General features: G+C 39.8%; 1 protein-coding gene across 1 annotated transcript; it reads left to right on the top strand.

Moving 5' to 3' along the window:
• The first annotated feature begins 7,971 nt into the window (after positions 1-7,971).
• On the top strand, positions 7,972-8,689 carry LOC116749479 (retinal rod rhodopsin-sensitive cGMP 3',5'-cyclic phosphodiesterase subunit delta-like). The gene has a single exon (XM_032623867.1). It carries the CDS (start codon positions 8,059-8,061, stop codon positions 8,581-8,583), a length of 525 nt encoding a protein of 174 aa, XP_032479758.1. The 5' UTR covers positions 7,972-8,058; the 3' UTR covers positions 8,584-8,689.
• Positions 8,690-11,479: the final 2,790 nt, after the last annotated feature.

Here is an 11,479-nt window from a genome sequence, read left to right as displayed (position 1 = left end):
GTCCTGAACTTGGCTCTCCCACCTCAGAGGCACAGGCCTGACACCTGGCCGGAGCACCAAGACACTGTCAGCCACATGGCCAGATACTTGGGGAGTTTCTTGCCTTTTGGGACGTCTGAGGTCTTCTGCCAGTGTTCAGTAGGTGTTCTGTAGGAGTTGTTCCACATGTAGATGTATTTCTGATGTATTTGTGGGGAGGAAGGTGATCTCCATGTCCTACTCCTCCACCATCTTGAAGGTCTCCCCCAAATGTTTTTCTTGTGATGAGAACTTTTATGATCTACTCTCGGGGCTTCCCTGGTGGCACAGTGTTTAAGAATCCGCCTGCCAATGCAGGGGACACGCGTTTGAGCCCTGGTCCGGGGTGATCCCACATGCCGAGGAACAACTAAGCCTGTGTGCCACAACTACTGAGCCCATGTGCCACAACTACTGAAGCCTGTGTGCCTAGAGCCAATGCTCTGCAACAAGAGAAGCCACCGCAATAAGAAGCCTACACACTGCAACGAAGAGTAGCCCCCACTTGCCACAACTAGAGAAAGCCCACACACAACAATGAAGACCCAAAGCAGCCAAAAGTAAAATAAAAATTAAAAAAGATCTACTCTCTTAGCAACTTTCAAATATGCAAAACAGTATTATTAACTATAGTCACCATGCTGTACATTATATCCCCAGAACTTATTTACTTTATAACTTAAAGTTTGTACCTTTTGATCACGTTCACCCACTTGTCCCACCCCCTACCTCCGCCTCTGGCAGCCAATTTGTTTTCTGTATCTATGATCTTGTTTTTTCTGTTTCTCTGTTTTAAGATTCCACATATGAGATCATACAGTAGTTATCTTCTTTGTCTCACTTATTTCACTTAGCATAATGTCGTCAAGGTCCATCCATATCGTCACAAATGGATTACATTCTTTTTATGGCTGAAAAATATTCCACATTTCTTTTTTTTTTTTCTTGCGATACGCAGGCCTCTCACTGTTGTGGTCTCTCCCGTTGCAGAGCACAGGCTCCGGACGTGCAGGCTCAGCGGCCATGGCTTACAGGCCTAGCCACTCCGCGGCATGTGGGATCTTCCCGGACTGGGGCATGAACCCGTGTCCCCTGCATCGGCAGGCAGACTCTCAACCACTGTGCCACCAGGGAAGCCCTCCACATTTCTTTATCCATTCATCCATTGATGGACACTGTTATGTTGTTTCCATATCTTGGCTATTGTGCGTGGGAGTGCAAATATCTTTTTGAGTTAGTGTTTTCATTTTCTTTGGATAAATATCCAGTGGTACTAAAAAGCAAAATTGCTGGATCATATGGTAGTTCTATTTTTAACTTTTTGAAGAATCTTCATACTGTTTTTCATATGGCTACACCAATTTACATTTCCACCAACAGAGCACAAGTGTTCTCTTTTCTCTACATCCTCACCAACACTTGTTATTTCTTGTCTTTTTGCTAATAACCGTTGTAACAGATGTGAGTGATATCTCATTGTGGTTTTGATTTGCATTTTTCTGATAATTGGTGATGTTGAGCATCTTTTCATGTACGTGTTGGTCATCTGTATGTCTAGGGTTTTTAGACTAGGATGGAACTGTATGTAAAATTATGTATAAAAATGTTCATTTTTCTCTGGGGAGAGGGTCCATAGCTTCCATCAGATACTCACAGGTGTCTATTACAGAGAAAAGAGTAAGAACCACTTTTATGAATTAATATATCTATGGAAATGTTTTTACTTTTTCCCTATTCATTTCTTACAAAAGAATTTTTTTAAGTGTCAGTAGTTGTTCTACAGACAATAGAACCAACACAGATAGAATCACTTAGAATAACTCCTAATGCTTCTTCCAAACCTCTACTGTCCTCACTTATGCTAAGTGTCTTGCTTTGGCTGGATTGAAGTACTGAATAATGCAGTCCCAGACATGGTGTACAAGGACCTCACCATCTGTCACAGACATCTTCCTCTCCTCTCCTTTTAGTATTAGGAGGCTTCTGCTGTTTTCACAAGGAATTTTTACTCTGGCACACACTATCAAAGTTCCCAAATGATCCCTTTTTTCTTATGCCAACACTTCTGGCTCATCCCGCGGTTTTGGTTAAGAGTTTAAGGGGAATAAAACCTCTTCTAACAGGGCCAATCTCAACACGAGATCATTAGCTTTTTCTGATGAACTTTAGAAAAAGGAAGTGGAAAGTAAACATTGAGCTTATTATTAAAAACCTGCTTCTTTAATTTTTTGCAAAAGCTATCTCTCTCTCTTGCTGATTATTAATGACTTTTTTTCTGTATCTTTCTCCTTTCTCTCTTATTTACTTTGGGATTCAATTCCCCCCAGCGACTTAGTTTAGTCATGTTCTCATTAGTGCAACTTCTACTCCAGCAGATTTCGTGGGCTTTCACATCAGTACATTTCCATATGATAAACTCCATTAACAACTCTGAACGTTCAGGAATAAGGAAGCAGTCATTCAGTACCATGGGCTCTACCTCACTTGCCCCTATCCTCTGATCCAACTTTCTTGGCTATCTTGGAGCTTCTTCATCAGATAATTCCATCAGCAGAAAATTAGGGCTGAGCTGTGGCAACAAAACTGATGGCTGAACAGACTCATTTCCTAGCAAGTACTGTCCATATATGTCATCGTTATCAGTAAAAAAAATATTTTTAGACCCAAGGAAGACATAATCCCTTAGAATGTTTTTTAAGCCATTTTTCAAATCGTGGTATAGATTTGTCCTGATAGGCTCATCTTTTTCTTCCAATCTCCAAGGCTTCTCCAGACATGATTAGGAGTATAGCATCATCTGGGTTATGGAATCAAAAAACTAAATGAGCCACAATAGACTATTTAATCTGACATTCTAAGTAATGTTTATCAACCTATACTGTATGTTGGTAGCAACTGGGGAGTCTTAAAAAAATTGACACTTGGGTCTCATCACCGAAGTTTCTGATTTAATTGGTTGGGGGTGGGGTTAGGCAGTGCAGATCTTTAAAAGCTAATATAGTGACAGGCAAAGTTGAGGACCAGCCGTCTAAAGTAATCAACAGGACCAACACAATCAGCTTCAATCAATGAAGCCAAAATAGTGCTATCTGCATGATGTCATAATTCTATTTTAAGACAGTAGAGAGCAGAGTTGACAAATTTATATAGAGATAAACTGTCTTAGGAAATAGCAATTAGTAATGTAATATTTAGGTAATCCAACGTAAACATTGTACTCTGTGGTCATCTTTTGTCACAAAGCTTTCACTTACTGCTAAAGACAGATTACTTTTTGTATGTTGGAATTTACTGGGAAATCCCTTACAGATGCGTGATCAATAGTGTTATTACATAATTTGTGCATTTTTCAGAGTGCAAAGTAACACTATTAATGATTCTGCCAGGACAGGTGTAAACCACGATTGACTTAGGTAAGGTGGGACATATGGTCACCCTATGGTCACCACGTCTTCTGTGGGATCCAGGAGAAGAGCTAGAATCTGAACATGGCTTTACGAATTAAAGTAACCAGTAGTAATTATGTACTTAAGCTGATTATTACAGTCTTCAGTATTATTTTTATGTATGTTCATCTATCACTGTTTAGGCACCTTGGGCAATTGAAAAAGAAACTAAAGACGTGCTTTTAGGTATCAGGAATTATACAGTCTGCTTGGGAAGAGAAGATTAATACCTCAAGCTGCTTTGATAAATAAAATGCAAGAACGTCCTCAAAAATTCTTTCAGTATCAAGGTGATGTGGCCTCATAGAATGAGTTTGGGAGTGTTCCTCCCTCTGCTATATTTTGGAAGAGTTTGAGAAGGATAGGTGGTTAGCTCTTCTCTAAATGTTTGATAGAATTCGCCTGTGAAGCCATCTGGTCCTGGGCTTTTGTTTGTTGGAAGATTTTTAATCACAGTTTCAATTTCAGTGCTTGTGATTGGTCTGTTCATATTTTCTATTTCTTCCTGATTCAGTCTTGGCAGGTTGTGCATTTCTCAGAATTTGTCCATTTCTTCCAGGTTGTCCATTTTATTGGCATAGAGTTGCTTGTAGTAATCGCTCATGATCTTTTGTATTTCTGCAGTGTCAGTTGTTACTTCTCCTTTTTCATTTCTAATTCTATTGATTTGAGTCTGCTTCCTTTTTTTCTTGATGAGTCTGGCTAATGGTTTATCAATTTTGTTTATCTTCTCAAAGAACCAGATGGAGAGATACACCATGTTCTTGGATTGGAAGAATCAACATTGTGAAAATGACTCTACTACCCAAAGCAATCTACAGATTCAATGCAATCCCTATCAAACTACCACTGGCATTTTTCACAGAACTAGAACAAAAAATTTCACAATTTGTATGGAAACACAAAAGACCCCGAATAGCCAAAGCAATCTTGAGAACAAAAAACAGAGCTGGAGGAATCAGGCTCCCTGACTTCAGACTATACTACAAAGCTACAGTAATCAAGACAGTATGGTACTGGCACAAAACCAGAAAGATAGATCAATGGAACAGGATAGAAAGCCCAGAGATAAACCCACGCACATATGGTCACCTTATCTTTGATAAAGGCAGCAGGAATGTACAGTGGAGAAAGGACAGCCTCTTCAATAAGTGGTGCTGGGAAAACTGGACAGGTACATGTAAAAGTATGAGATTAGATCACTCCCTAACACCATACACAAAAATAAGCTCAAAATGGATTAAAGACCTAAATGTAAGGCCAGAAACTATCAAACTCTTATAGGAAAACATAGGCAGAACACTCTATGACATAAATCACAGCAAGATCCTTTTTGACCCACCTCCTAGAGAAATGCAAATAAAAACAAAAATAAACAAATGGGACCTAATGAAACTTCAAAGCTTTTGCACAGCAAAGGAAACCATAAACAAGACGGAAAGACAACCCTCAGTATGGGAGAAAATATTTGCAAATGAAACAACTGACAAAGGATTAATCTCCAAAATTTATAAGCAGCTTATGCAGCTCAATAACAAAAAAACAAACAACCCAATCCAAAAATGGGCAGAAGACTTAAATAGACATTTCTCCAAAGAAGGTATACAGACTGCCAACAAACACATGAAAGAATGCTCAACATCATTAATCATTAGAGAAATGCAAATCAAAACTACAATGAGATATCATCTCACACCAGTCAGAATGGCCACCATCCAAAAATCTAGAAACAATAAATGCTGGAGAGGGTGTGGAGAAAAGGGAACACTCTTGCACTGCTGGTGGGAATGTGAATTGGTACAGCCACTATGGAGAACAGTATGGAGGTTCCTTAAAAAACTACAAATAGAACTACCATATGACCCAGCAATCCCACTACTGGGCATATACCCTGAGAAAACCATAATTCAAAAAGAGTCACGTACCAAAATGTTCATTGCAGCTCTATTTACAATAGCCCAGAGATGGAAACAACCTAAGTGTCCATCATCGGATGAATGGATAAAGAAGATGTGGCACATATATACAATGGAATATTACTCAGACATAAAAAGAAACGAAAAAAAAAAAAAAAAAAGAAACGAAATTGAGCTATCTGTAATGAGGTGGATAGACCTAGAGTCTGTCATACAGAGTGAAGTAAGTCAGAAAGAAGAAGACAAATACTGTATGCTAACACATATATATGGAATTTAAGAAAAAAAATGTCATGAAGAACCTAGGGGTAAGACAGGAATAAAGACACAGACCTACTAGAGAATGGACTTGAGGATATGGGGAGGGGGAAGGGTAAGCTGTGACAAAGCGAGAGAGAGGCATGGACATATATACACTACCAAACGTAAGGTAGATAGCTAGTGGGAAGCAGCCGCATAGCACAGGGAGATCAGTTCTGTGCTTTGTGACCGCCTGGAGGGGTGGGATAGGGAGGGTGGGAGGGAGGGAGATGCAAGAGGGAAGAGATATGGGAACATATGTATATGTATAATTGATTCACTTTGTTATAAAGCAGAAACTAACACACCATTGTAAAGCAATTATACTCCAATAAAGATGTTAAAAAAAAAAAAATTCTTTCAGGGTGACTTCCCGGCAGTCCAGTTTTTAAGACTTAGCGCTTCCACTGCATGGGGCATGGATTTGATCCCTGGTGTAGGAACTAAGATCCCATATGTGCAGCAAAAAGAAGAAAAATCTAATCTGATTAGGACTTAAAAAAAATTCTTTCAAGAAGCAGAATATGATAAATAAAAGAAATAATAAATACATTCATAAAAAATACTATCCTTAATTCTATATAAGCTGTCTTTGACTTAAGGTGATTCCACTTACAGTTTCCCACCATGGTCCCTACATACCTCTAGAACTTACAGCAGGCAAAGACCAGTTGACTTCCTGAGCTGCTTGTGGTCTGAACCTTAGAAATTGTCTTCCTTGTGAGCGTAGCTCCTCTCAGGTGCCCCCTCTAGCTTCTGGATAGTTAAGCTATACAGCCATTGACTCCAAATTGAATCAAGGAATTTAATTTTAGCACAGAAGACACGATGCAATTGGTGACAAGCAAATAACATGGAACTAATAAATTCAAGTTGGCAAGAGAAGGATCCCTCAAGTAGGGTGCATTAGAAGCTTAGCTCTTGGTGAAAGTCTCCTGCTGGGTGTGGCAGCCACACCTCACACTTTTTGAATGACAACTTCAGTGTTGACCTGTATTTAATTTATGATCTCCCACAAGATTTTGTTTTCCTACCTGTTTTCTACTTGGGTCAAAACTGTTAGTTACCATTTTGTATTTAGGAAGCTTATTCTTCCTCCTTTGCTGACTCAGTATGTATGAATCCCTCTTTGATTTAATCTACTTTCTAATAATTTTGCATTTTTTCAAAGTTGAGCGAAAATTGATAAATATCAAGATTGATTAGGCAACCTTAAGAAACTCAAATAAAGCACGAGTAGTAAAGAACACAAAGTTATGGGATTAATCTTGTCATAAGATGGTTAGCCTTGGATTGGGCCAGTCTGATGGCTTGATAAATCTTCCCCTTGTGCGTGGGATGGACTGGTAAGGGAGGGAGCATGGGTCAGGCAAATCCGCCTCCAACACGTGATGACTGAGATGATGGAGAAAAACAGATCAGCTGTGCCCAATTTGTGTAACAAGGGCTGTTTTTTACCTTCATGGCACACATTTATTTCATTATCTGAGTTGTTGATGAAAATATTCAGGCATTGTTTTTTTTTTTGGTTGGTTGGTTTGTTTTTGCGGTACACGGGCCTCCCACTGCTGTGGCCTCTCCCGTTGCGGAGCACAGGCTCCGGACGCGCAGGCTCAGCAGCCATGGCTCACGGGCCCAGTCGCTCTGCTGCACGTGGGATCCTCCCAGACCGGGGCACAAACCTGCATCCCCTGCATCGACAGGCGGACTCTCAACCACTGCGCCACCAGGGAAGCCCTCAGGCATTGTTTTCCTTTAGTTCACTGCTGTTTTGTCCTTGCCCTGGCCCTCTTCTCTACCAAAACTTGCTCGTAGGAAAGGAATTAATATTTGCTGCTTATATTTAACTATATTTCCCCCCAAATGAAATAACTTTGTTGCTTATTATGAAAATGTTCTATACGTATAAATACCCAAACATCATAGAAAAATAGAGAAGGAAGTAAGAATTACTCTTAATCCCACCATCTAGAAATAACTTGAGATTTTTAGGAGTATCCTTCCTTATATAAAATACTTTATTCCTTAGTCAAATGGAAATTATTTGATGGCTACTTTTTAAAAAAAAGCAGTATGTCATGACATCTTTATCAATAAATATAAAACCATATCATCACTTAACTGGCTACATAGAATTTATACGTGTGTGTATACCCACTATACTTGATTTCATCAGTTCCATTGTGATGAACGTTGAACTAATTTCCAATTTTTCCTTTTAAAGAACATTATTGTAACGAACATCTAGTATGTTCTTGCTTTAAGTGTAAAATAATAGAAAGCTAGGAAGGAGAAGGGATCAGGAGCCGGAGCTGAGGGGAAAGAGGCCGGTCCGGGTCTGGACTCTGCCGCTGCTCGCCCGAGGTCTGCAGGCCGGGATGCGGCTCAGTCCTCAGCTCCTGGGCACAGTCTACGAGGCTCCCCCGGGCCAGCGTGGGAGAGCCGCAGGCGGCGGCCGCCGCATCATGTCAACCAAGGGCGAGCGGGCCAGGGAGATCCTGAGGGGCTTCAAACTAAATTGGATGAACCTTCAGGATGCTGAGACAGGGAAGATACTCTGGCAAGGAACAGAACACCTGTCAGGCCCTGGAGTGGAGCATGAAGCCCGTGTTCCCAAGAAAATCCTCGAGTGCAAGGCAGTGTCTCGAGAATTGAACTTCTCTTCAGCGGAGCAAATGGAAAAATTCCGCCTGGAACAAAAAGTTTACTTCAAAGGGCAATGCCTAGAAGAATGGTTCTTTGAGTTTGGCTCTGTGATCCCTAACTCCACATACACCTGGCAATCCCTGATAGAGGCGATGATGCCAGCCAGCGTGCTAACTGGAAATGTTATCATAGAGACAAAGTTTTTTGACGACGATCTTCTTGTAAGCACATCCAGAGTGAGACTTTTCTACGTTTGAGAGAAGAATATGTGTGCATTTCAAGAATTCATTTTTTTAGGGGGAAGGAGGAAACTGTTTACTTTTTTCCTCTATACATTTGATTTTTGACACTTCCACCCCTAATTTCCTCTATGGCAAAACCCACCTGCGGCCACCAGGGGACCAGCTCTGTTTAGGTACCAGATGGCTTTTTTCTCTCAAGCCACCATCTTCAATTGACCAGATTAAACTCCCAATCCCAGGCCAGGGAAGAGGGCATGCCTCAACTCCTTCTTGGAGTAGACACGGGGACAAACACATACCACAAGCTGTTCCCATCACCCTCCCTGCCCTGAAGGCAACACATCTTCCTTTGGCCCCTGGTTTTGGGAAAATTTAAGTTCCTGACCCACGTTTAGTTTTTTCCTACCATTTCTATTTCATACATTCTCATACATTTAACTTGTAAAATAGACTGTGATATTATTGTTACATAGTGAATTAAAACATATGAATTAAAATAATAAAAAAAATAATAGAAAGCTAGAGCTGAAAGAGTCCTTAGAGACTAGCTAGTTCAATGCCATCATTTTGTGGAAGAAAAACAAAGGCATAGAGAGGATAAAGGGGAGTAGAAGCCAGGTCTTTTGACTTTACATCTATTAATCTTTTCAGTCTACCCCACTACCATCTTCCTAAAAAATTGCTTGGCTATTAAAATGCCACTAAGTGGCACTGACTTTTTTTTACTCCAGTAGCCAAAAGCCTGTGCCTTAAAACTTAACTCTTCCCAGGGTTATTTGCATTTTAATATTGGTTGTTAGTTATGCAATAAGTTAAAAGATTTATATATATATAATATATAAAATCTTTAGAATGAGGTCAGGGAATACCTCAAGTACTTGAAATTGTATGTGGCAAGCTCCTACTTCAATTTCTGGCCATATTTGGTAGACGTGAGGAGTGGGAGTTGAGAAATAGGTTTAGGCAGTAGTTGGGGTCTGTAACAGAATACTGATGCTCACCCACAGCTTTGAAACACTTCCAAAAGAAGGGTCTAAAGCTTTGGCTTATTTCAGTTTCTGCTATGGAAGGTCCAGAGCTAGATGCTTAATTAAGTGTATTTTGATGATTAAGATGATGATGGAATAGAACTAGCAGCACTGAGTTGTTACTTGTACACACTCAGCATAATTGGGGGCTAAATTCTTGATCTAATTGTTGACTTAAAAAATTAGTCTATAATGTAGATCATCTACATTAAATATCATGGGATCTGTTAATTTAAAAACCCATGAGAGTGACTTCCCTGGTGGCACAGTGGTTAAGAATCCGCCTGCCAATGCAGAGGACACGGGTTCGAGCCCTGGTCTGGGAAGATCCCACATGCCACATAGCAACTAAACCCTCCTGCCACAACTACTGAGCCCGCACACCACAACTACTGAAGCCCACGCCCCTAGAGCCCATGTACCACAACAAAGACAAGCCACTGCAATGAGAAGCCCGTGCACCACAATGAAGAGTAGCCCCCGTTGTTGCAACTAGAGGAAGTCCGCACGCAGCAACGAAGACCCAACGCAGCCAAAAATAATTAATTTATATAAAAAAAGAAAAACCCACAAGATACTGCTTCCTAGATAAATAACTCTTTCATAAGGAAGGGATTTGGAGTTCTATGTGATTTTTGGACAATTACTTGAACTCTGAGTTTCCTGGTTTCTTTATCTGGCAATAAGGATAATGATAGCAATTTACTTCATGAAATTGAATAAAAATGATTATATGGCATTTGGCAAAAAGAAAATGATAAATCTTTTAAAAATAAAATTTGCCATACACAGAGGAAAATGAAGAATGGTGTTTTTGATAAGAACCAGTTACTCTACAGAATAAATCATGTTTGAATCTCTTGTAGTCTTTAAAGCATTCAAGAAATATTCAACAGAAGTTGAGCAGCTGCAGAAATATCCCACAGAATAGAAAATGAGATGAATTTGCAGAGGTAATGGAATCTTTCATTGCAGTGTCTTTCCAAACTTTATTGAAAATTTCCCAAAGGTTTTGGTTAATACTATGAAAAAAAATTGTAAGTTTGGAAACTGCTAACAAATTAAAGCAATTAACGAGATCATTTATGCTGGCAATAATTATCACATAAACACAAAATTGCTTAATTGGTTGAATTGTTAGCACTCTAGCTGTCATTCCTTGTTAACAAACTCGAGTTTTAAATTATATTTTCTCTCCTTGATTTGAGTTCCTGGCTTGATAAATATTTATAAAAGAAGAGAACAAAGGTTTCAGGTTTAGGCACTTTTGATTATTCATATACAGACTATCCACTCTGTGGAGTACGCAAGACAGAGTGTTAATGGCAACACCAACTCACTGCTTGTAATGCTTTTTGATCCACCTTCCTACGTTCTTAATCCTACGTGCTCAAGGCTTTGGCATACTGGAGCGTGGGGTTTGGAGTCGGGCCACTGCCCCAGGATGAAGTCTGAAAACGGCACTGAGAGGGTGGAGCAAACAGAGACAAAGTCCACAGAGCTGAACCATCACTATTGTATTTGCTGTACCTCATTATGAATGAAACATTGGAAGACGGCAGGTGAACTTGATAGTGGGTGTGAACATAAAACCTACTTAATTGACTTCATTTCTCATCCACAGACAGTAAGTTAGGTATGAATGTGCCAAGGTGGCCAAGGAGCTGGTGAAAGTCAGACACAAATATTGCCAATTATGTCTCCGGGAATGTGAATTTATTTAAATAAATTTACTCAAACATAAATAGGAAAGTGATTCTCCTGAAAAAAAATCACAAATATATATTTTTAAGCCAACTAGAAATGACTTCCAATTACCTACTTCTTTGGTTGGCCTCCAGAACTGCAACTCCCTTTTAGTTTGCATGATTTATTTGTTCATT

The sequence above is a fragment of the Phocoena sinus genome, chromosome 2 (genome assembly GCF_008692025.1).
Source record: "Phocoena sinus isolate mPhoSin1 chromosome 2, mPhoSin1.pri, whole genome shotgun sequence".
Classification (NCBI taxonomy): Eukaryota; Metazoa; Chordata; class Mammalia; order Artiodactyla; family Phocoenidae; genus Phocoena; species Phocoena sinus.
This window is presented reverse-complemented; position numbering and strand designations above follow the sequence as displayed.

What these genes read in the sequence shown, in the direction of transcription:
- LOC116749479 (XM_032623867.1), top strand. Translation starts at nt 8,059, where the DNA reads ATGCGGCTCAGTCCTCAGCTCCTGGGCACAGTCTACGAGGCTCCCCCG.